Source organism: Crocodylus siamensis, chromosome 4 (assembly GCF_052110815.1).
Source record: "Crocodylus siamensis isolate JL-2025a chromosome 4, ASM5211081v1, whole genome shotgun sequence".
Taxonomy (NCBI): domain Eukaryota; kingdom Metazoa; phylum Chordata; order Crocodylia; family Crocodylidae; genus Crocodylus; species Crocodylus siamensis.
This window is the reverse complement of record NC_143398.1, coordinates 176,332,072-176,357,918: the sequence shown is the minus strand read 5'-3', so window position 1 is coordinate 176,357,918 and position 25,847 is coordinate 176,332,072. Positions and strand designations below refer to the sequence as shown.

At 43.4% G+C, this 25,847-nt stretch overlaps 1 protein-coding gene across 2 annotated transcripts; it reads left to right on the top strand.

The window, feature by feature from the left end:
* The first annotated feature begins 908 nt into the window (after nt 1-908).
* On the top strand, nt 909-25,847 carry ASB1 (ankyrin repeat and SOCS box containing 1). 2 transcript variants are annotated; one of them, XM_090044972.1, is made up of 6 exons: nt 909-1,207; nt 2,029-2,113; nt 4,816-4,962; nt 9,331-9,633; nt 16,627-17,012; nt 19,615-25,847. In XM_090044972.1, exons 1-6 carry the CDS (start codon nt 1,078-1,080, stop codon nt 19,746-19,748), a joined length of 1,185 nt encoding a protein of 394 aa, XP_089901098.1. In that variant the 5' UTR covers nt 909-1,077; the 3' UTR covers nt 19,749-25,847. The 2 variants fall into 2 exon arrangements, with proteins under 2 accessions (XP_089901098.1, XP_089901099.1); XM_090044973.1 differs by lacking the exon at nt 2,029-2,113 and having other exon boundaries at nt 910-1,207; nt 4,821-4,962.

Genomic DNA, 25,847 nt, shown 5'->3' with positions numbered 1-25,847 from the left:
TTTGAGGCTGTTTGCAACTGTACAGCAGGGGTCAAAGGTAGTAAATGGTATCTCCTCAGAATAAACACCAGCCCCAGGTTTTGTACGCCCAGAAGTTACTTTTTCTGCATCTTTTTTCCGGGTCTTCGTGTGGAAACCACTTGATTATTTACTTATCTGTTTGTGGCAGAGCTGCACAGTGGATTTGATTTTCCTCTCACTACAGGGAAATCTCATTATAGCAACAGGCCAGCTGTCCTCCTGAAACATTTTGCATCAAGTATTTGAAGGGTGAATCAGCTTTTGCTGAATGTTGAGTCGCAGCGAGTCGCTTTGGTTCAACCTGGCTGACTTAGCCTGGTTGGAAATATAAGCCATCCTATGTTCAGTGCAACTGACAGAAGATCAAAATAAAGCCAAAAATATACACTGGAGCTATTAAATTCACTAGCTGCCCTAGTTTCTTACAGATGGGAGTAAGGTGTGGTTAGGCAGAAATTGAAGGGGTAATATGTTACGTAGAAGAAAAAACAGCCAGCCTGTGAAGGTCACACTTTCCTTGCTCTATCGTGATATTATTGGGTGACCTGCTACTAACTCTTTTCACTCCCCTGTCATTAGTTCGTCTAACACATCTCTGCAAACATTATTTTGTGCAATCATGATCATTAGAAGGATAGGATGTGTCACTCCAGGAAGTTGCCCTTTAAAATGCAAGAGAGAGGAGCCAGCCTGTTTATTCCCCTGAAGAAATAAGTGAAGCATCTTTATTACAGGACATTTTGAAGGAGGAATTGCTCTGGTGCTTTGGTTTCAGTGCTGTCAAACCTGAACGGAAGCGCTTTTTAAAGCTTAGACAAACCACCTTAACTCAAAGCAGGAAGCTCTGTGCCCTGGCATTCACCAATCAGATAAAGGGAAGGGTGGGACGGCTGTGCAGCTTGCATAGTATTCACAGGCAAGGAAAGGGAAATGACATGCCAGCTTCAGCATTTCATGTGCAATAACTGTTTTGGGAGCTGTGTAGGGATTGCACTGTAGCCTCTGCAGGAATGTAAAGGGAGGAGGTAGGGGTGTTTCTATAAAACAGGGTGCCGGATGGCTGAAGGAAGCTACCCAAACAGTCAGGCTGATAGTGCCGGTTTCCTCCAGGCTATTGGGGATGGCCTGGAAATCCAAAGCACAAGAACTCATTGTTTCAACTTGGGTGCCAGAAATGGAAATGCAGGTAATGTAAGGAGAGCAAAAATAGAATGATCAGCTGAAGAATTCCAGCATCCACCCCCAGCTTGTTCTCTGAGACGCAGCTTTCCTTATTTCCTGCCTTGCTGCCTTAGGTGCTGGTATTTACCAGGATCTATACCCTGGCAATAACTCTGGGGCTGGGAAAAACACTAGGGAGTTTCCACTCGTCTTTAAGGGTGCATGGGGGAAAGGGGAAAGAGGGGAATGATGGAAGCTGCATTTTTTTTCCTTGTTAAAGTACTGGATGTGCAGGAATCAGGTTTGTATAGGCTTTTCCAGATGGACATGTACAGATCTACAAACTGAACTTTGTAAATCTGGGTTTTGGTTGTTTTCTATGCTCCTATTCATTTGCCATTCTCTTAAGGAAGTACAAGCCCATGGAGTAGGTCTATGCATATGCATGTGCAGCATGTGTGTGTAATTTATCTGTATTTCCATATGTATGTGTGCATGTATATGAAATCACTGGCTATTTTTTCCTGTATTGATCTGCCATTTTAAGCCTACCCAGTTGTCCTCCCAACTGAAATGGATTTGTGGTGGGACTTTCAAAGGATCCAGGCACCTGACTTCCACAGGTGTTTCTCCTGTGTCTCAGTTGAAGCTGCTAGGCTGCTTTCCTAGCTCATGGAAGTTTGGTGCCCAGGTACTGTTGAAAATCCCACTGTTAGCATTTACAGTTCTGTCCTTGAGGACTGGTTATAATAATCCTAGCTCCTATGTAGCATGTTTCTTCAGTAGCTCTCAAAGCCCTTTCAAAAGAAGGTCAGTAGCGTTATCCTGTTTTTTTTCTTTTTCCAGATGCAGAAACTGAGGCACAGAGAAGTGAAGTGACTTGCCCACGGTTACCCAATAGGCCAGTTGCAGAACTAGGAAAAGAACCCAGGTCTCTTAAGCCCAAATCTAGTGTTCTACCCATTAGACCATATTGATTTGCATAACACAAGTTGTCCTTCTCCATTATAGAGAAAACCCAGTACTGCCTCCTCATAACAACCTCAATGGCATAGTCCATGCATGTTGGCTCACATATTTACTATATTCTTGAAACAAAGTGCCTTATCAGTATTTGAAAAACAGAATATGAGCCAAATTTTCACAATGGTCAGATTTTCAAGTGCTCAGACCTGCTATTCAGGACTGCTTTTGAAAAGATCTCAGCTGCTTCTAGTTGGGCACTGATCAGGACCAGAGTTTGCAAAATGCCATGTACCCAGCAGCTGACATTGTGACACTTAGGTCCATATTTCTAAATGACCTCGAGTCCCAACATGCATCCAGTGTGCAGAAGTCCTGGGGAAATCTGACTACATATATTGTTGCCTACATAGGAGCAAAGTCCCTTTGAAAATTTTGATCTATGTACGTGGGAATGAAGCATGTAAAATCTGTTTGCTAAAACTAATTACTAACTTACCATAATTAAGACTGCAACTAAGTTTCCCCTTCAGTTTTTATGGAAGCATTGTTTAACAATGAATGAACCTCGAAGTTCCATATATATCCCCCAACACTAATCTTGGGTTACTTCATCTGAAATTACACAAATGATCTGTGCCTTCTGGGTCTGCTGAATTGGTCTACAAACCTTGGCAGAACAGCATCTTTCAACACATTTTGGTACTTCTCTGTTGCTAGCTGCATCTAGGAAAGACAGACCTGATCCTGAGGCATGGCAGAAGAAAAGCCTTAGCTGAATACTTGTAACTTGAGCAAAGGTTGCTTTCTGGATTTGTCCAAATTGCAGTTGGAGGGTTAGGTCATTTCTGTCTACCCATCCTTAGTGGGTGGCAGCTTGTTTTGTTGCATCATATAATCTCAGCAAGTACTTCCCTAGTGCTGAATCTTGTCTAGAAGGGTTTGATAAGTGAAAGGGGTAGCCCAGAAGCTGGAAACATTTAGACCCAAATTTTGTTTTACTTCTAAGGCACAATTCTGATACCCTGAAAAAACATTAACACAATAGGTGAGCTTTTTTCACTTTTAAGTCTAAAGTGACAGCATGTTACAAAGAATTGATGCATTAATGGCTTTTCAAAGCCTCAGAGTTGGGTAGGTTCTCACTTAGCCATCTTACTGCTCAGAGAGGATTTGGGCCTTAATATTTATGTGAGCAAGGAGAAGCCTGTTTGCACAGTAGAGGGGCTGAGTAAGGAACAAGAACTACATTGGGAAGGGGACCTGGGAGGGTTTGAAGGGCTGATTAAAGATCATGTGGAGGTCAGGAGCTGATGTGGGTTTGCCAGATTGGGACACAGCTTTCCCTACCAGGAAAACATCATAAATATCAGACTAGTAGGAGGACCATGCAGCAAGCGTCTTAAGGAAATTGTAGAATCCTTCTAATAAGTTTCCAAAAAGAAGCTGGATAGGAACAGCTCATCTTGCCCCTGTGTAGGGGGTTGAATTAGATTACCCCTGAGGTCCCTTCAAACCTGATGGCTCTGTGTTTGGCACCTCGACTAAGGTGACCAGATACTCAGGAGGGGAAAGAGTATTTTGGTTTTTGAGGACCTGATTTGCATACATAGCCAGGTTTACCAAGCTGGGGAGATTCCCTAGGCTGCTTGGATCCCTCATGGCTCATCAGTGCTATAGCAGAGACCTGTCTGTGCCAGCCCCAAGCATGCTCCTGTCCACCTGTGCATCCAGTGAGACCACTCTGGGGGCATCCCAAGCAGTTGGTTTCAAGCACACTAGAGACTGTGCTCTTGGGAGTAACCTCAGGGGGTCAGCCCAGAGAACCTTCACTAGCTTATTTCCTGGTATAGAGAGTGCTCCTGCTGGGACAGGTGTGGGTAAGTCTTGCTTGGGAATGACCTAACTGGGACATGTTGCTGCTTCCTCAGTGTAAACAGGCCTTTGGGTCACATTTCTGTAACAAGACAGCACTGATAGCCACCATGCTGCCTCCTGCAGCTGACCAGGTCATAGCCTCAACTCCACCTCATTGAAAAGGCAGGTGACTGCCCTACATTCAAAAGCAGTGGGATGATTTTTCTTCAGGCTCCTCCAGCAGTAGGTAAAGAGAGGGAGAATGGGGTAAAGAGCGGGGGCATGAGGAGGGTTTAGGGAATAGGGAATTGAGTGAAGGGGAGGATGGAAGGAGTCCAGAAGACAAAATGAGGAACAGGAAGGAGAAAAAGACACCAAGAGAAACCAGAACAGCAGAGCTTGGTGCAGGGAAATGGTGCAGGTAGACACCTACTTGCACTCAAGAGTGTGTAAAGATCCTGGCTAATATCATGCGCCTATTGTGCTGGGTGCTATGCACATCTAGAAGGGGGAACCCTCTTACTTCTCCCCCTTCAAACCTTCTATGCTAGTGTTCCAGTCAGCTTTACAGATAACATGTCTTCCCTCTGGGTACTGACCTGATGCATTATCTTCCCCTCTAAAGACAGGCCTTTCATTTCCCCAGACCATCTCCAGCTCTGTCTAGTGCTGTGGTATTGCAATGCCACTTTGCTTTGTATGCTGGCAGCTGCTAACCATTGCTATCAATGCCCTGCTGTGTGAGGTGAGTGAAAGCACAGGCTGGGGGAGAGGCAGTGTCTCCTGGACTAACGCAAGTGGCCCTGTCTCCAGCGCAGGTCGTAATCTGAAGGAGTGGCTGAGGGAGCAGTTCTGTGACCACCCTACTGAGCATTGTGAGGACACGCGGCTGCACGATGCTGCCTACGTGGGGGACCTGCAAACACTCAAGAGCTTGCTGCAAGAGAGGAGCTTCCAAAGGTGTGACCTTTGCTCATCCTCCCACTACCCAACCCCACCCATCTCTTCTCCCCCACATCTCTTAGGGCTCCTATACATATACAGGGAGGCTGTTTGCATGCACTGTAATTACAGCATGTTGGAGCAGACTTGATCAATCAAGGCTGCTGGAGCATGGTAATTACCATGTTCCAGCAGACTCCAGCATCATGTGTATCAGCGTTCGGTGCCCACTACCAATTTTCAGCATGGGGATGCTGATACACGTGACACTCCAGGCACTTTTATTAGCATGGCTCTTGGAGCTATGTTAATTAAAGCGCCCCCCCCCACCCCCAGTCTCCCAGACCACAACTATAAATGTCCTTAGAGTCTGTTCTATATGCAACACTTCCTCTGAAAGGCTTAGAAGATGGTGGGGCTGCTCCTGGTTCCTTTAGATTGGCTATAAGCTACCAAGTAGATCCCCAGCTGGCATAAACCAGCACCACTGCAGTGACCTCAGTGAAGCCACATCCATTTACACCAGGGTGGGCAAAATATGACCCATGGACCAGATGCGGTCCAGCAGGCCATTCTATCCAGCCTGTGAGGTCCCTAAAAATGTAGAAAATATTTATCTGTTCCTGGCTGCCTATCAAAGATGACAGGAGCCAGGGGCAGTAGGACCCAGGGGGAGCCTCAGCAGGAATGCAGCAGCTCAGCCCGCCCCACCCAGAGCCATTTCCCTGCCTTCCTGCCCCCACACTGCTCCAGCACCATATGGCTCCCAGCTGCATCGCCTGACTGGGGAGCATGGGGCCTGTGTTGGTACCAGTGTGTGTGTGTGTAGGGTGAGTCCCACACCCCCTCACCATACACATACACCCACATCTCCTCTCGCACTGCCATATACACAGAACCCCACAAACCCCATACCCACCCACACTCCACACATCCACATACACACACCCACGTGTTCCCTCACCCCACCCCCATACCCCCACACCTATCCAACCTCCACAGGCACACCCACATCCTCCCCTACACCTGACATACCCACACAGCCACATCCCCCCACAAACTTATACCCACCCCCACACAATATGAAAGAGTAAGACTTCATTTAAAGCTATTATATACAATCACCTCTGTGTAGACTGGTATTTTTATGGTTCTGAGATGGGAAAACCCCTTGCTGAAAGCAATACTTCTTAGGGCAAGGGAAGTGACTTCTGGTGGCAGAAGTCAGGGGTTAGGAGGCAGGATGTCCAGTCAGAAGATGGCAACCAGGGGGTGGGCACCTGTCAAGAGGCAGAGCTACCCATGTGGCCCTCAATAGCTTGCCAAAACTGGGTAAGCAACCCTCTGCCCAAAATAATTGTCCCTCCCTGATTTACACCTGCCAAGGACCCAGCCCACTGACTCAGGTAGAGCAACAGAGATTTATGCCTACTGGAGACTTAGCCTGTTAGCTCCAACAGTGGGCCAGCAATTGACACAAGCTGGAAATCTCTCCCACATATGTGGCAGGTTCATTATGTTTCTTTTGATCAAATCAGTGAAGTCTAGCTTGGGGCATATGAGTTCCTCAGTGCTTTGTGGGTAGTATTGGGACTATTTGTTCCTATAATATTGGCAGTCATAGGCCAAGCTTCCTGTCTAAGCTATGCCAATGCCTGTCCTCATGACCTGCTCTGAAGGAATCATCTGGAGGGACATGGGAGCAGTTTTTTCCCCTGGCCTGTTTCATTCGTGGCCTCTCAAGTGTGACCACTATGCAGTAGGTTTCCCTGTGGGGATACTGAACACCTAGAATTTATCTCATTTCACATACAGCCAGCTGCAGAATAGTCGAATGTTAACAGCATGTGCATATGTTTGGAGAGGGAGCTTCAAAAAGGCCAGGGTGGAGGGACAAGATGAAGTCTGGTTCAGAAACAAGATATAGCTACCCCCTGTTTCAGCTGGTTCTTGTTAGAACTTCTCAAAATTACGATTCCTCAGAGCATCCTTTCCCCCTCTGCCCTGTGCACCCTTGGCAAACTGTTACTGAATCCGGCAGTTTGTCCTCTAGTGCTTAGACGGTACTGGGATCTTCAGGGAAGAATTGGCTGTCATGAATTCCACCTGTCTTGCAGAGCATGCTGATCCCTACACCCAGTACCGCTGAGCAACTCAGTCCTTTAAAATGTTAAGAGTATCCTTGAATTTTACACCTCTGGAGCCCACTGCCAGAACTGTAGACCTTATGGGCATGCAGGGAAGGAGGGGAGATGAACACCTGCTCCAATATTTCCATATCATTAGCAGATCCCTCAGTGCACTCTGAACTGTGCCTTTCTTAGCTTAAAAGGGGCAGCTTGGTGGGACCCAGTGGGCTCTTAGTATTGGCAAAAATACCTTGCTTAATTTACAGAGGCTTCATCTCTGGTGACAGGCTGCTCAGATAGCCCTTGATATTACCCAGAGTAATCCCAGCTGAAGTAGATTTCAAGTTTGCAATGTAAGGTTAATAAATATCCAACCTCCACTAATGAATACCCTTCAGGTCATCATGGAAATATAATAATGTGAAAATAGGAGTCAAAATATAATGACAAAACCATACAAAAGACATTATAATAAACTATAAACTGAAACACCCTATGTAAAACTATATATACATATATTGGTTAAGTTAATGTCTATGGCTGTTGGGGTATTTAATTAATTTTCCTGTATTGTGGAATAAACTACTGTTGACCCAACTGAAGCCTTAAGTTGCCTTTTCAGCAAGAATCAAAAGGAGGCAGCCCTTCCAAAATTGTAGCACAGCTTTGGTAGTTCTCCCTTTTTTATGCAGTCTGCTAAGTTTTGTCAACTTTCCATCTGTTACCCTTTTGTGCCTTACTTAATTTATATTAGTATGAAGAAGGCCTGGTGTGCCAGGCACCGTACACAAGCATACTGAGAGGCAGATGCAAATGCTTTGTTATCTGTAGAAGGCAACATAGAGCTGTAGGGTTAGAAAGGATCTCCTGGGTTATGTAGACCAACTCCTTGCACAGATGTGGGACTCACTGTTTCTTTACCATCCTAGATATGTGCCCATCCAGCCTCTTGAAAATTTCCTGTGAAGAGGCCTTCCTGGCTTCCTCTAAGCACTTTGATACTATTCCTGCTGTCAGAGAGCTTTTTTCTGAGATTTGATCTTTAGATAAGGGATGGAAAATGAAGACAAGTGATAGGGGTGTAGATTGTAGCCGTGACAAGTGATAGGACAAGTAAGAGGCATATGAAGTACTATTATCCCCATTTTACAGTTGGAGGACTGAGGTATGGAGAGGTGAAGGGATTTGCTCAAGAATAGCAGCAGGTAAGAGGCAGAAAGAGGAAGACAACCCAGGTCTCCTAACATCTAAGGTATTTCCCTCAGCTTTGGACTGGACCACTGAGGATGCTAATTATCTCTTGGTCTCTGGGGTCTTGTCAACAGAATTAATAGTTTGGTTACCTGGCAAACTTTCTTAATTTAGGCACGACTTATATGGCAAAGAAGTGCCTTGGCTGGTATAATTTATACAGTTTTGATGAATGAAAGAGACTTTACTTGTAAAATATTTTTTAATGCCAGTGTAAGTGCACCTATGCCAAGACTTACATTTGTATAGAAAGGTTGTGAAAAAAAATCACACCCACCCCTAAATGACCCAAATAACAAATTCTTTCCTGCCTTCTCTCTGGTATTACTTCCTTCTTTTGGACTCATTCTGGTCTCACTACACTTAACGCTTCCAGGTATAGCCTCGGGGTGGGTGGGTACATGGTTTGGCTTCTCCTGGACATGGCTCCAGGCAGGTTTTAAAAGCATTTTTAAGATGTTCTGTCTCTAAAAAATCTTGTTTGTAAATGATCAGTTTGCTAGTGCAATGGTGGCTTATTTCTGTCCTTTTATAATATTATATTATATAAGCAGAAATGAAAATCCATCTTGGAGAAATAGAGGGCTTTACTCTTTGAGAGAAAGGGTGGTGGGTAGTTAAAGTGGAACCTAGGTGAGATCTGGTTTTGGTCCCCAGCTCTGCTGCCGTCTGCCTTTGAGCAATTCACCGAATCTCTCTGTGCCTTGGCTCCCCATACATTGAATATGGATAATAATTCTTCCTTTGTCTATTTAGATGGAAGGTTCTACAGGGCAAGGGTTAACTTATCCTATGCTTACAGCATGTAGCTCAAAGGAGTTCTGATGCTGGCTGGGATTTGTAGGCGGTAGCATAGTATATGTGACTTGTGAGACTCCTTGAGACAAGACACAAAACTTAGAGGGAAGGTACCCCTGACTTACCCAGGCATACAGGGCTGTAGCAAAGCAAATACCACGTGTATTCACACTTCATTCTGACATGTTGCTTTGCCTCTTCTGCTCAGTCGAATCAACGAGAAGTCTGTCTGGTGCTGTGGTTGGCTGCCTTGCACCCCCCTGCGAATTGCTGCCACTGCTGGCCATGGCAATTGCGTGAACTTCCTCATTCAGGAAGGGGCAGAGATCGACCTGGTAGATGTGAAGGGGCAGACAGCCCTGTATGTGGCCGTCGTGAATGGGCATCTGGAATGTGCAAAAATCTTGCTGGAGGCTGGCGCGGACCCCAATGGGAGCCGGCATCACCGCAGCACTCCTGTGTACCATACCTCCCGCGTGGGCCGGGCCGACATCCTGGCAGAACTGATCAGGTAAGTATTGTTTGCCCCTTTTAATTCCCACAGAAGCCTCTATTTCTGAGGTGTCATATCTTATATGTAGCATCCAAAGCCATGGTTAAAGAAGGTCAGAGGTCTGCCTAGTGTTGTTAAAGTAGTACAGTGAGTGTCCAAACCTATCACACTAACCATCTTCAGTCTCCTCAACATCTTGTCCCTGGCTTCCTTCCCCTTACAATATAAAAATATCCTGGTCTCCTCCATCCCCAGAAAACCTTCCCTCAGCCCCCATCACCTCACCTTGCCCCCACTCTTTAAAGTCACTGAATGCAGCATAATCTATCAGCAGATAGCTGATTTCCGCAGCTCCGTTGTGGGTGCCAGCTGTACTGGCTTCCAGTGCCACAGCCCTTGCTAAACATTCCCTTCTTCAATTCCATCTGCTCCATATTTATTCCATATCTGCTGCTGCCTTTAATTTAAGCCTCCTGTGATCACCTTCAAAGCTCTGCATAATTTCCCTATGACTCCGATTTATTTTCCCTAAGCATCCTTGCTCCACCCTTTTTTACCTGCTTCTTGGTCATATGCTCATACCATCATCTCTGAACTTTCATCTGCACAGCTGTCTGCACATGCTGTCACCAGCCTGAGCCCATCACTAAGGCTCTTACTTTGGCCTCTTCTAAATCCTATTAACGACCCACCTTTGCTCTAAAGATTTTATGTACTGTCCGTCATCATCTGCTTCTCCCATCTCTTTCTATCCTTAGGAGTATGTGAATTAAACAGAATAGAGACTATCCCTTCACAAGAGTTTGGAAGGTGCCCAGCCAGTGTATAAGTAAACATTGCAATACTATGCTTAACACCTCCTTAATTAAAGAGCAGTGATGTTACCATATGAGTCAGTCTCTGGTAGGTGGAGAAGTAAATTCGCTCCCTCTAGTGGTAGGTAGTGTAAAGGGAATGCTGTATAAATCAGTGAAAAGCGGTGGAAAATAAAGATACTGAATAGCATGCCAGCTAAGGGGACAGATGCTCAATTTTGTTTCTTGGGGATCATGCATTTCATTTTGCAAGGCTAATGAGATTGAAAAAAACCCCAGGCAAAGATTTTTGGTCTATAAGCAAAGCAGCTCAGTAAGATGCATTGTTGTAACACCCTCCTGGGTGTGAGAAGCCATTCTGCAAAGCCCAACATGACTCACCGTATACTCTGTGGTGCTACTGCTGTGTTACTATGGCTTCTGGAAACATAGCTAATGTTTGTGTGATGTAGTAAGCTGAGCTACTCTGCGTCTCTCCCAGTCAATTGTGGAGAACACATATGAGTCTTTAGGCACACAAGCAGAATTGTGGGAAGGCACTGGGGGACGATTGCCTCTTGAGTGGTTTAGCCTGCATTGTTCTTGCAAAGTGGGTGTGTTAGTAATACCAGTGAAGCTGCACTTGAACTTTAGCCTACAACCACAAGGGAGCCAGCTAGCCCAAGGTCATAGCACCATGAAATGCAGGCGGTGCTTGGGCCAACAACTGATGGAGCCCAAGATAACTCTATGGTAAAGACATATGCTAAATATGGATGCGGGAATCCTGCTTTGTGGAAATCAGAACCTGTTGCTCATTATGAGCTTATCGTAGTCATAATACTTCATTGGATCTGTGGACAATCTGGTCTGCTATTCTGACGCCAGAAGTGGCGAGTGCCAACTGTTCAGAGGAAGGTGCAAAAAACTCTACCCTGCTCTGTACCCCAGCAAATTTCCTCCTCGTGTCTAGTAGCTAAAGGTATTGCTTTAAGGTATTAAGCAGGGTTGTTGGGACTAAATTGTTAGTGCTGTTTTAGGAATAGATTAGACATGGAATGGTTTGGATTGGGATGTTCATGTTTTGAGTAGGGATTTGGACTGAATGACCCCTCAAGGTCCCTTCCAGCCCTATTTTTCCATGATTCTATGATTCTTAACAGACAGGCTCAAAGCTTCTGTTGGTGGGCTTTGCTTCATGTCCTGAGATCACCAACTTTCTCATGGCCTCCAGGCTCTTTGTCTAAGGGGTTCTGCCAACACCTTTATGTGTGTGATGAAGCTGTCAAATCATAGTATTGTTTTTTTAAAAAAACCAAAAAGATAAAAAAGGTTATGTGATTACCTATAGGAATGCCCTCCAAAGAGTTCTATTTGATAGTATATGACAGCAAAAAAACTTGGATGAATTATGAGGATTATTTGAAATACTTGGGGAATTTTTCCTTCTTTGGGTTAGGAGGAAAAGTTTTTAAAGGAAGTACACCTTTAAGGAAAATGACTAATGGAAAAGTGGAGAGAAGGGAGGGGACATATTATTTTGTAAGATGAGACAAGGATGTCCCCATCAACCATGCTATTTGGGTTGGCTGAAAATTTGGGCTCAAAAGCGACATTCCTTAGAATCTCCCTCAATATATCTGCTAACACAGAATGAAATGTAGCAAAATGATATTTCAGAGCATGATGAGCTGATGTATTGATTTATATGTCTACCCCTAATGATACCTTGCCAGCAATATTAAAAGCGAGAGTCTGGAAAACTTTCAGGATTAAAAATTAACTGGAGTTTGTCCAATATCTTTTTATTAGGCAATGTCTGTCCCAAGGCTGTTAAGTTAATACCAGATTGTCATATTGCCCAAGATTTCAATATCTTGGAATACAGATTTCAGAGATCTTTCCAGAATGGCTTACTTTGAAACACAATCTTATGTTAAAAAGCTCAGTAAAAGATTTTATTATATTCCTCTAAAATGCTCCTTTTCCACATAAGTAACAAAATGACAATTTTTTGCTAAGATATAATTATGCATTTCAGACTACTGCTGTTGAAACAGCACCCTTCTCCATCACCAAGAGTTCTCAAAAATATACACTCAGTTCCTTATCAGTCAATGAGATTTGTTTTCCTGTTAACATAGGCTCTTTCCAGTTCCCTTTATTCAGGCATTTTTACTCTACCCATTTTTTTTTTAATTGTATGGTAACACATTTATAGTTCCTGGACTCCTGAATCCAACCACAGTTGCTGAACCAGATTACTAAGCAGTAAGCAGGAGCTGATAGGACATTATATGTGAAACTCTATCAACAAATAGTAAATACACACCTAGCAATGGAATGGTAATCCATTTTCTAGTAAGACTCTGGAGGAAATATTTACAATTATATTGCTAGGGTATAGATTACTTTCCTAACAGCTTGTTATACAATCATCCTGTGTTGGGATGGAGTATTGCATCTTACTTTCAGTCTAGCTGAAGGCTGATCCAAGATATTAGGTGATATGTGTATTCTGCTCATTTCATTAAAAGCAGTGTAAAAAAAGACAGTGGTGAATCGAGTCAGTTTCTAAAAAGGTGTCTATTTTTATTTTAAAAAGCATAATTAGCATACTGTTTTTTGCCACAGAAAATATTAATAAAAAGGGAGAGGGGAGGGGAATTGTAGAATTTTAAGGGAGTGCCTAGCAGTGGTATATACTGTAGGACAGTCTGGCCAGGGGTCCAGACCCATAGATAGACACACAAATTATGAATGCCATGAAACACTGCACAGCATGTACCTATAGAAATAGCTTGTTTTTAGCCTAAATATTTTGGTTTTCTAATAGTCATTTGTTTGACAAACTGAAATCTTCTGCGGAAAGCAGGCACTTTTTATTAAAAATTGAGCATAGTTAAAAACACAATTTTTGATTGAAAAGCATCTTGATTATATGTTTTTAACCAGCCTTACTAACTTGTGAAGAGATCCCATTCCTTAGGGTTAGTTGGTGAGGAGCTGCACTGAGTGGGCTTAGGTCCCTTGCCATTTTCTAGAAACATTTAACATAATTAAAATGTTTCTCTATAGGAAAAGCTTTCAGTGCAATATGGCCGTGACTCAACTGAGCATACTAAAAACCACTTTGATAGGGGTATCCCCTTACAGAGCAGATGTTCTCTGAATACTCTCTCTCTCCCTTTAGCTTATGCCTTGGCCAAATGAAACGGAGCTGGTGTGTTGTGACTATGGACGAGCCGGGGGATAGCAGCTGCATAGCTTTCTGTCTTTGTCCTCTGTGCCTCCCCCAAAGATCTTTCCAAGATCTTCTGAGGTGTTGGCCTATGTACCATACTCTGGAGAGGAGACTATGCCTTTGGGTAAATATGCTCAAAGTGACAAGTACAGCCTTGGATCTGCTTGTGTTGACGCCAGTCCTCCAACTAGTTCTGCACGTGCTTAAGTGCACACACAAAATACAACTATTTAATTAATTGTGTCTTTAAAGGTAAATCATATGTAGACTTTTCTGCAGGATCAGTGCTATAAACCTCAGTCACTGCACTGAGAGATACATTAGCAGGTAGAGAGAATTTGACCCAAAAAATTTTTCCTATTTGTTTTATTGACTGTAAAGAGGAAAATTACAGTATACAGGAAAGTAGAAAAACCTCATTCTCCAAATGCTTGGATTACAAATCCAAGTGAGTTATTAAAGGCTGGAAGAATGTTTTATTACTGTGAAGGGAAAACACAGGACTACTTGATCTAGATTGCTGCAAAGAAACACTTTAAAATGGTTGCTTTTAGAAGGGTAGCCTGCCCCTTGTCCCACATTTCAGTATATATGACATAGATGCAATTATGACATTCAGTACCTTGTGCTCTCTCTATATCCATGGATATATAAAATACAGCACATTGCTAATATTGTTATCTGTTACTTGCAGCATTGCAGTTTTTCAAAAGAAATATTTTTTAAAGGAGGCAAACATTCTCTGTGCCATCCCTGTTTTCTTGCCATCACTCAGCTTGAAATTGGACACCCATATTTGCTGTTCAATCAGTATACGATAAAATTAGTACATATATCTATAGCATAACAGCATAGGGTCTCAATGTATGGGGTGGGATTTTTGTCACCGATTTGTACTGGATTGACAGCTCTCACTCAAATCTGCTAACTTCAATAGGTGCTGTCGCACCCAAGCAGAAAAGCTATGAGAATCCTTTGCTGAAATTGGTTTGCACTGTCCCATTAGAACCAACTGTTCTCACTCTGCCTGATCTACAGGAATTGTGTTTGTCACAGCCCCAGCTAAGTGATGGTGTTTTCACTCAATCTGTAGCAGCCTGTGGGTTTTGCCCAAAAAGTCCCTAGTTCAAACCTTGGTGTATGAACCAAGATAGCTGCTGTCGCACCAATAATAGAGTTTAAAATATCCCATGCAGCGTTACAGCATGCTAAATGTAATCAGTAACATGATGATTCATATGTTTTTTAATTTTAGCATAGGAAAATACAAATGGTCATGAAAGGATGGTTGGAAGCCTGACAGGATTATTTTATATTTTCTCCAGTTCCTATGGGCTTGGAATTTGGTGCATTCATTTAGCATGAACTTCTGAATACAGGGGAATATGGCTGCATTTGACTTTATGACTGGATTTCAACTATCCAAGTTCCCTCTGGAATAAGAATCATGAAACTTGTTTCATACCTCTGTTTAACAGCAGTATTTTTTTTCAGTTTCCTTTGGTGTTTGCAGCAGTCAAATCTGTGGCTTTAACACATTGGCTCATCATCCTCTCCCAGGTGGGGAAGTTATTTTCATGCATCTACAACACCCCTTCAGTGAGAAGCTGAGTCATTTGGACAACCCCCAGCCACGCCGTTAATGGTAGATTTTCCATACAGCTCACTCAAAGCTGAACAGTCAGCTATAGTATGCAGATGCTTAGTGTGGTCATTAGTGGGAGAAGAGAAAAGTGTTTTGGAGTCGCCCCTTCTCTCTCCTGATCATGGTGCTATTAACCACTCTATGAAAACCACTTGGCCAGCTGAATATGGTGAGGGCTGTGCGCTCCTTGTTCTGTCACCAGCAGTCCCTCCCTGCCTCTATAGGCTCGTCTACATGGGGACACTCAGGAGAACTCATCCAAATTAACTTTTAAAGTGGATTACCTACACCACATTAACAACTTATGTGGACTCTCTCATTCAGAACGAACAGGGCTTTAATTCAGTTTAGCTTAGTTTACTTTGGAAGTGACTCAAACGATATTGAATTAAAGGCCACTTTAATTCTGAATAAGTGTCCACACTGGGCTTTGATGCAATTTAATTCATCCATTCCAAATTCATACTTGATTGTTTCAGGTATACTTTCCCTTCCCAAGTGTCCTCCGGTAGACGAGCCATTTAGGGGAGATGTCCAAATGGGAAAGGGCAGGGTATTTTGGGAGCAGTATCTCAGTGCCCAAATCTTCAAGACCCCAAATTTGACCCCGTGAACATTTAACACAAGAAGTCAGGTTTGTTCTTGCAGCTCATTAATTCTTAGTTCTTTGAGTAATGGGCCATATATTGGGTTCTGTGATGGCTGCTTTCTGCTGCATAGATCTAAGGGAAAGCCATGTGTGTGGAGGGAGAGGTGGGAGGAAGGAGTGTAAAACTTGCATAGTCATCTCTGTGCCATCCCGTCCTCTGCTCCTAAAAGCATATCCTTGACTGTTTAGGGAGTGCTGCATGGGCCAGATGACCAGGTAGTATTCCTCATGAGAGGGAAGTTGATTCAGGGCACTAGGGATTAGCATGCCACCCAACAATTTGGGAAATCAGATTTTAATGTCTTTCTCTGCCACAAATTCCCCCTGTGACCTTGACTAGGGCCCTTAGTCTCCTTTTGCCTCAATTCTCCATATCTAAAATGAGGATACCCAACGGGGATGTTGGTAGGCTAGATATAAGCATTTTCATGATGAAGTGCCAGGAGCCAGAAGGTTCCCAGTGTCCTTTCCCTCTGAATTACTGGATGGCTAGAGAATTATACCTGTGATAGGGGATGGGGGTAAGGAGTCTGTGCTTTCTGGTCTCCTCTGCGATTTCCAGCTTATACATGCACCTGAACTGAAGTTGATGCATTCATCCTTTTTGAGCATTTCCCTGTTGAGGGCTGATTCACTCATCTGCCTTTCTCTCAAAATGGACCTTGCTTTTCCTGCTCAGGTATGGAGCTGAGGTGGATGTTAACCACCATCTGGCCTCACGGATGCCCAGCCTGTCCTCGCGCCCCCTCACCTCCCTGGTGGTCTGCCCCTTGTACATCAGTGCTGCCTATCACAACCTCCAGTGCTTCAAGCTACTGCTGCAAGCAGGAGCCAACCCTGATTTTAACTGCTGTGGTCCTGTCAACATCCGGGGCTCCTCCAGGGGCTCCCCGGTCTGCGTGATGGATGCTGTCTTGAGACATGGCTGTGATGCAGCATTCATCAGCCTCCTGATTGACTTTGGAGCCAACTTGAACCTAGTGAAGATGGAGGCCCTAGATACAGAATCAACAGGAAGAATCAGAGTCAACCCAGAAGCCTTGCAAGTGTTCAAAGAAGCCAGGAGTAAGTAGGAGAGTCCTTGGCCACTGGCTTACCAATGCTGCAAAGAGATAAATGCAGCACACTGCATGCTGTTAAACAGACAAAGGTCTCTCCATGGCAGGTTTGAGGCAGTCCAGTGCCATAAGTACACTATGATGAGGGGTTCCACATTGCCCCCCATCATGGTCTTACCAGTGAACCATGGCTGTACCCTTCCAGGAGATGAAAGTTTCAGAGTTAAGTTGGATGAGGAATTTCACGCATCCTATAAAGCGATTGTTTTGGGATTTCTGCAAACCCCAGCAGGGCTAGATACCAGAATATCTTAAACATGAGAGCTGGGATTCTGATTCCACCCTGTGAGTCCAGGTGGTAGATCTAGAGTGCCTGTAGTTTCATTTAGTCCTGGATGGGATGCCTCATCAAACCCATACCTGCAATGAAGGGTTTCAGAACTACTCAGTTGCATGTTCTGCTGCTGGAACTGGGACAGGCTGACATGACTAACATGAAAGGCTTCCTCAGAATAGACAGGCGTCACAAAATTATAGAGAAGTAGATCTGCAAAGGACTTTTAGAAGTCATCTAGTCCAAACCCTTGTCTGAGGCAGGATCATCCCTATCCAAACCATCATATACAATCCATAATTTAAACTCTACGTAAGACTACTATTAACCCTGACACAACCATGGCAACCAGTGTCCTACTTCTGTAAAAGGTTGTCAATATATGCTCAAGATATTCTAGATAGAGGGTCACACCTCTTGCTACAGATGGCAAAATCCCACACAGTCCATACCAATCTGACCGTGGGGTAAAATTCTTTCCTGATCCCAAATATGGTGATTGGTCTGATCCTGAGCAGAGGGGCAAAACCCTTCAGCCAGGAACCTCTGGTCCCAGCAGGAGCTTTGGAACACCCTAGTCAAATTACCCAGCCTTGGCTGTAGCCAGCACCCAATGCCTCTGAAGACGGCTTAAAAGCACCCTGAGACATGTAGCAGAAAGGGGACCATTGGAGGTATTTGTGCTCCTTTGGAAGTTAGGCCCAAGGGCTTATGCTGTAGGAAGCCATTAAGGCTTCCATTTGCAATGTACCCAGAGAGATGCAGCTAACCCAGGTAAAACAAATGGAACCTCACTGTTCCTGGCAAAAATAGACTTGAGAAAGGCAGTAAGTCAGCTGGCAGGCATAGGACCCATAGCAGCAAAAAGAGTTCTATGGATGTTTAGACAGATCAAGTCTTGCTGCTGGCCAGCTGTTAACATTTGTGGTTGGGCTAGATGGTTGGGAAGCATATATCTGGAGAGGTGGCAAACAGTGAGGGCAATCTGGATGTGAACATGTGGCTTTTGGGGAAGAGCAAAAGAGGTAGCCACTTTGAAGAGTGACCGCTAAAGGGTTAATGGAAAAAGTGACCTGAACCAAAGGCTCAAATCCAAACCTTGCTTGAGTTTGGCTAATGTTTTTTAGCACAATATGTGAAAGCCACTGTACATCCCAGTTCCAGCAGGGGAGGAAGCCCCGAAGACAAAGAAGTCATTCTCATTGACTGAAAACCAGCCTTTTGCATGAAGACCTGATCAGAAGTGAGACTTCCAATCTGAATTCCAGACCAAAGAGGTTTGAATGGGATTCAGGTTCTGGGAAGTGAATCCCTCCTGAAACCAGAGATTTAACATTTCCCACCTTAAACCACATTGCAAGATGAGACTCCCACAGGTGAGAGACTAGAATTGTAACAACTCAGTGTGCCATGTGGTTTCCATTAAACCCTTGCTTAGCAGGCAAAGTAGACAGTACTGTCTGTTCAGCCCAGGTAAAGGTAGGGAAGACAGCAAAGGAGCAGCTGATTTGAAGCATCTTAGGCATCTAGGAAGGCTCTTAAGTAGAGTTTCTCTTTCTTAATCAATGCAAACACAAACAGTTACTGCTGGTGATGTTCACAGCTGTTCAGAGCATGTCTTATGTTCTACTTAATCATGGTCTATACTGAGGGCGTAGGAGCATACATGATGCATATAGGAGTTGTGTTCATTCTCATCACAGGAGTTAATTTCATCCAAAGTCTGGTTTTTATTTGCTATTGGGTGTTTAGTTCAGAGAGAAACTATGTTTAACCTTAAAATGAAATTATTAGACTAACATTTACAGTTAGGGGCACTGAAAAAGTCCCCTGCTGAAAAGCAGCCAGATCTTCAGCTGGTGCACAAATAGCTGTAGCTCTGTTGACTTCACTGGAACCAACCTCGTTTACCTCAGCTGAAGAAGTAACAGCTAGCACAGACGGCTCCCTTCCCCTGCAGCCCTGAAAAACTGCACATGAAACAGAGCTAAGGCTGAGCTTTTGCAAAGTGAATCATCTGATTTTGCAAAATGGATCATCTGATTCTTCCAAATAGTAGCACAGAAGCGGTTTTTTCTATGCTGAATTCCCACTGAGGTGTAGAACATGGGACAAATCCTCAATGATGGAATCAATATTGCTCCACGGAAGTCAGCAGAACTATTGCAATTTACACCTGCTGGACACCTGGCCCAGTTCAGGTTACACCTGTTGTTTTTATGCAGTTATTGCTTTCCCTCCCTCAATGTTTTTCCTTTGTCCTTTTTTGTTGTAGGCCATACCAGGAGCTTGTTGTCTCTGTGCCGTGTAGCTGTGCGGATAATACTCGGCAAATCCCGTCTGTGTCTGATACGCTCCCTTCCGGTCCCAGACCCCATCAAACAATTTTTACTTTATGAACAAAGTTAAACTGTCACCTGCTGTTTCAGGGACAGTTTTCTTTAAAAATATGAGTGATCTGGTAAAAAAGTGCCAATTCCAACCTCAGCCCAATTAAATATCGTATAGCTATTAGTACAAGTATGTCTGTAATGGTTCTACCTCTGTTATTGCAACTTGTAACTTGCTTCTTGGGTTTTAGCAGCATTACTATATCTTGAATTTGTACTCACTCAAGCAGTGGACTTTTAACTTCTTGTAAAGTGCAAAAGAGAGTGTCTGATCTCGTAAGTACAGGGTGCCTAACACGGCACTATTTTCCAGTCCCTATGTGCTCCAGCCATTATTGCCTGGACCTTTCTCCCTTAAGAAGTTTACGATTGCTACTGTTACATAGGTCAAGGTGATGTGTTTAGTTCTACTGTACATCCTGTTCCAGTGTAAAATGCATCAAGTTTCTTGCCTGATACCATATGCTTCCTGAAAAATTGCATGTGTATATAACTGTTGCAAGGTAGCTGCTGTGTCCCAAGCCATTCATTCAGCTTGTGTTGTTTGGCGTTTCCATTCTCCCATGATGGAACAGTAAAAAAAACCCAACAACATGAAGACCTGGCTTAAGTAACTGCAGATGCCATATGAACCTCCTCCTACCTACAAACATATGGGTTAGGGGGGTAGTTGCAGAAAACAGTTCTTCAGTTACATGACTCTGGGACTGGACCAACTTATAGCTACCATTGCCATGGCATGAAAGAGAAAACACACAGGAGGAATTGAAATACAGTTTCTACATGGAACTGAGAAAGCTAATCACAAGATGGCACAGGCACTGGCAACGTGGTTACCCTTGGGTTGTAGTTTGAAGGATGTGCTCAGGCAATGGACTTCAATACCAAACTTCCTTCTAATGAAACATTAACAACTCTGAAGTCCATGGTGGATTTTAAAGATTCCCATGGCATGTCCTGCCTCATATCCCTATTCACTGTAGACCTAGTTTCACTCTTGAAGGATGCATGGACATGTTGGATTTGTGAGGAACAGTTGTAAAATTTGCAAGTGGAATGACTACACTATTGGTAGGTAACTCACTGCTTGTAAATTTATTGGGGATTAACCTGATTATGAAAAACTCAAATTCTGTTCCTGCCTATCTTGCTTAGACAGATGCTACTCACCATAACATATTAATGGTATCCCAAAGGAAAAGCACTGAGGGGCAGCTAGGAGAAACTTGCAAAGCATGGTACGGGTGCATAGGCATAGCTGGGTAGTTCTGGGCCTGGGGTAGCCACATGATGTTTTGGGTAGCATCAGCTGCCATGGTGCCCATCTCAGCTACTTCTGTGGGTGCAGCTGTTTTGGTGCTCTCCCACCAAGGCAGCACTTAGGGATGCTGCTCTAGTTGCCCCCTTTAGTTCCACTACTGTACATGTGTATCAAAATAGCCACTTCCCTGTACCTCACAAATTAGATGAAGGACTTTTTGGTAGGTATCTTGCTTTGGCTAGTGCTACTGACTGGGGAGGAATGGCATGAAATGGGACTGTTTCTTGGAGTGTCTATGTAACTAAGCTGTTTTTCATTTTTATTAAACAGTAACAATGACCATGCCTACCCTGCCTTCATATCAAGCCATTAACTATTATGTCGTCCCTGCTTCTGCACTGTGTATGAAGCCCAGAAATATGACAGTGGAGCTGGCTTAGAATAGCCCTAAACATGTGCAAGAGAGAAAGTCTGAGGGGACAGTAGCACACACGCACAGATGCCTCATTTTTGCTTTGTGGTATGTACTGAGTAGGAGACAGTGGGTTGGATTTGCTTCTCAGGGCTGGTTCCGGGCATGGCCTGGTGGCAATGGAAGCAACTTTGGATCCAGTAAGAACCATGGAACCTCTTCCAGGGCTCCTTTTGCTTTCTATTGCATATATCTATGTATGTATTTGATTGACATAGTGCCTGTGAAACCCAACCCCAAACAAGGACCTATTGAGCCAGGGGCAGTACAAATACAGCAGAACAGTTCCTGCCCCAAAGGTTCCCTTCACTCACCTTGCTCTCCTCTCAAGTTACAAGTGAAGATATACTAAAAGATGGCTGTGTAGACCTTGGCAAGTCCTGCAGTGTCTGCCCACTTTTGGTGTGAGATCTTATGCCAGCAGAGCTTCAAGGATTTACAACCAAGACAGCTAGTCTGTAGTCCTTGTTGCGTTTTGGTTGAGTGAGATTCTGTGCAAAAAAGCACAGCATTAAGTTTGCACTGCCCAAGGAGGTGGTGGTTTTGAACCACCTTATACCTTTCCAATCCTGGGTGGTCCCAGCAGCTGGAGACGCTCCCAATTGTGTTGTGACCATGTAGACATAATTCTGAATCGCACCTGCCTTCCAAGGTTGTCCCATGGGCCCAAGCTTAAGCTCCACATCATGCAACCCCAATATATAAATCCCAAGTTCAAGTTTCCCCCCAACTCTGCAGTGCCCCTGCCACCAGGGTTTGAGCAGTTCCTAAGAAGGCGGCTTGCCTAGATTGTAGCATTCATTTACTCTGGCTTAAATTTACTATGCAGTAAGTAGGAATAGGCCAACATCTACACGTGCAGGCGTTAAAGTGCATTAACGCTGCTACTTCACAGTAAGGTGTCTACACATGCATTACTGTGCAGTAACTAATCAAGCGTAAATTTTATATTTGCATGATGCAGGTATCAAATATACACTCAAGTCAGCATAAGTCACCATATTTAATGTGCAGTATGAGTTTGCACGTGTAGACACATGCCTGTACTGCACAGTCATTTTGGTTACCGCACAGTAAATGCTCAAATGTAGATGCATCCACTGAGACTCCCATGATACAGGGTGACAGGAGAAATGACTCAGGGCTTACTTTCCAGCATGAATATTAGTGATTCTTGGAGGGAAAAGGAATTGTTGAAAGACCATTGGAATCAGTGGTGATTTACAATGCAAATCGGCTTCTCAGATTGGCAGCTAGTATTAATACTGTATTACTCTGCAGGAAGATATTCCTTTCATATGAACACTCCACAGACAGAGAGGGTATAATAGCCAGAATCTCTAGCTCAGGTACAGTTGAAAGAACAAATGATATGGGAAGCTTATGAGACTGGAGTTCTGAAAAAGGATAACAACAGAACTTTTGCTTGATGTTTCCCTTTTATAATTTGTTTGGAGAGTTTTGAGTCTTCACCGAATCATGAATTAGTGCCTTTTGCAAGTGAACAGGTGTCCTCAATGAGATATGGAGGGCATGTCTACACAAGATGCTTACCATGCAGTTGACTAGTTAGCTGCACAGTAAATGTCTCGACATCTACACGTATACCCCTGTTACTCCAGAATAAATTAATTTACTCCATAACAGAATAGTAAAGATGAGTACTATCCTGCTGTGGAGTAAAAAACTGCAGCAGCACACATATAGACACTGGAGGGGCTGGCCGGGGCACAAGGGTGCTTCAGTGTAGGGACTGCCTGCTGGTTAGCCCCACACTGAAGCTCCCTTGTGCTCCAGCCAGCCCCATTCACAGCACACTGAGATAGGGGGAGAAGCCCCAGGCTAGCAGGCTGATCCTTGGAGCTTATTGCTCCGGAGTTAATTGCTCCCAGGTGCACGTTCAAACAGTGTGCCTGGGAGCAATAAACTGTGGAGCAATAAGCCCTGCAGTTTATTCATGTGCAGTAATAGCACATGTAGATGTGCCTAGAGAAAACAAAGATTCAACTGTAAAGTAGAGCAAAATTAGTTGTCTGAGCCAGGGTGAATTTGACTCGTGACTTCAAAGTTAGGGTAGTTAATACTAATAGTGATAGTAGTACAGTCACATGCAGTAGTTGAATTTTCATTTTAATCAGTGTAATTAATTCTGTGCCCAATGTGCCTTGACAGCATAATTTAATGTCCTGGGGCAGCCAGCCACAGCCACATTCACAGTGACCTACTTACCAGGGCAGGACTTTACCATGCATGAGCTGCTCCACAGAAACTGCCTGTGTATAGGTCTTAGTGTGTGGTAAGCAAAAGCTAAACTGTATCAGCTTAGTCCTCAATAAAAGGGGGATAGTATCTCGTGGCTCAGCTTCCACCTATCATGGATTAAAAACATACATGTGGACAGTCACCCACAGTAGGTGACACATGGTAAAGCCCTATCCCTTTAGCCCCACAGTAAGTTGTTTGTATGTCCAGTTCCTTGTTTCCTTATTGCTGTCTTAACAGGTCAACACTTGAACATCAGACCTGTGTGTACTTGACTTTGATGGTCTCACAACAGACTTGTGAGTAATCTGCTCACTTACACCTTTTTATCCAGACCTGACATATATGTATACAAATGCAGTCCTTCTGAGAAACTATGTTCCATATGTCATAAAAGCATCAAGTGATACCCTTTTTACTTTAAAAAATGCATGTATTATGGATATTTTTTTTTGCAAGCATAAGCACCAACAGTATGGTCAAACTGTCCAAGATCTTTTTTGATAAAGGGGCTCTGACCACAAGTTGTTAAAAAAAAATACATATATCCATTTTTTAAGCTAATTCCACCCCAAAAAGCCTCACTTGCCTGTTCTGACAGCTAAAAAGGAAAATCAGTGTTTTGGGCAAAGATGTGAGCAAATCTTACCAGTTTCCTCTTCAGTAAGACAGATAGTTCACATGGGTTCTGATACTGCAAATACATAGGCACACGTGTTACCTTTGTGCACATGTGAAGTTGCATTAGAGTTGGGCATGCATAAAAGAAAAGAGGTGCTTAGGTGCTTACAGGATCAACACTTTAACATGCAGGAAGCATTTTGACTTAGATATCCAAAGGAGGCCAGCTCCTATTGCAAGTCAGTGGCTCCCTTAACAATCCTATCCTTTAAGACTGTGTGAGCTTCCAAACAATTAGGAGTCACTGGGAGGGCTGGGGTTTGTAATGCAGGATGGGTGCCAAACTGATTCCTCCTGGATGTTTGCTGCTATGAGTGCACAAACCCTGCTCTAGTATTTATTTTTAAAACCTGTTTTAATGGATGTATTGGAGTGTGTGGCTGAGCCTGCAATTTTTAATTTACAGAGAAACAATGGAGTCTCAAATAGAAAATGTGACATCCAGTAGTCATTGACATCCCTCTGGTTCCATGCATGTCATTGTTCTGCTCACTACTTCTTCAAACTAAAGAACAAAACCCTTCCATTATTTGAGTAATTTGAATATCAGTTATATATAGCGTTACCATCCATATAGCATTCATTTTTGCCTTAATTCACACACCCCCTATTGTCTCCTCTATGTAAACATAACTCTCTTCTGCAAAGGTATTTTTTTTCCAGTGTTTCCTTTTTTCCATGGTGTCCGACAGATATGGACAAATAGCATAAATAACTACTAAACACCGTGATCAGCGATTTACTGGCAGATTCAGAAATCTTTTTGGGTGGTTCTGCAGTGTACATTGAATATATAGAAGAATGCATATTATATATAGTGCATGTTGTGTATTCTCAATACAAATTCAGCTTGTGATATGATTGTGATATTGGGGAAGTGGTTAATGCATCCAGGGACATTTTGAGTAGTTACAGCAATTAAAATAAATGCATTTTATATTTTTCTTTTTCTTCATTTTGTTGCCTTATGAGAATTTTACTGGCAGTGCATGTTGTGTATATGGAAGTATGTCCAAGTGTGCCTTCTCAACACTTCCTGAAGACATCGAAAATATTTGTGGTGTGAAAGCAGTTTCATTATCATCTAAGCTGCATCAGCCATTTTAAGTCAATTTCAAGCTCACCTATTGCAAGGGTATGTATACTGGAAGGTATATTGAAAATTGCATTATTTCTGCTCTAACGCAAAGGGGATTCTCATGAGAATGCTTGAAAGGGATTCTAGACATTTCTTTTACAGATACTCTGGAGATCAGTGCAGTACAGGAACTGAACAAAATTCTGTAATGCTCCATGAAATGCCTATGTATATTTAAGAAGTACTATTCTGCATTCTGTTGCTTTTGCCCAGGATATAATTCTGTACTGAGGCAGATGACAGCTGGTAGCTGACAGTATTAGCTGTATTTACCTCTAAATAAATATGTTTAAAAGAAAAAAAA

What these genes read in the sequence shown, in the direction of transcription:
- ASB1 (XM_090044972.1), top strand. Translation starts at nt 1,078, where the DNA reads ATGGCTGAAGGAAGCTACCCAAACAGTCAGGCTGATAGTGCCGGTTTC. An exon ending in TGCCAGAAATGGAAATGCAG is followed by an intron (nt 1,208 to 2,028) that starts GTAATGTAAGGA and finishes TTCTTTTTCCAG; the next exon opens with ATGCAGAAACTGAGGCACAG. An exon ending in CAAGAGAGGAGCTTCCAAAG is followed by an intron (nt 4,963 to 9,330) that starts GTGTGACCTTTG and finishes TCTTCTGCTCAG; the next exon opens with TCGAATCAACGAGAAGTCTG.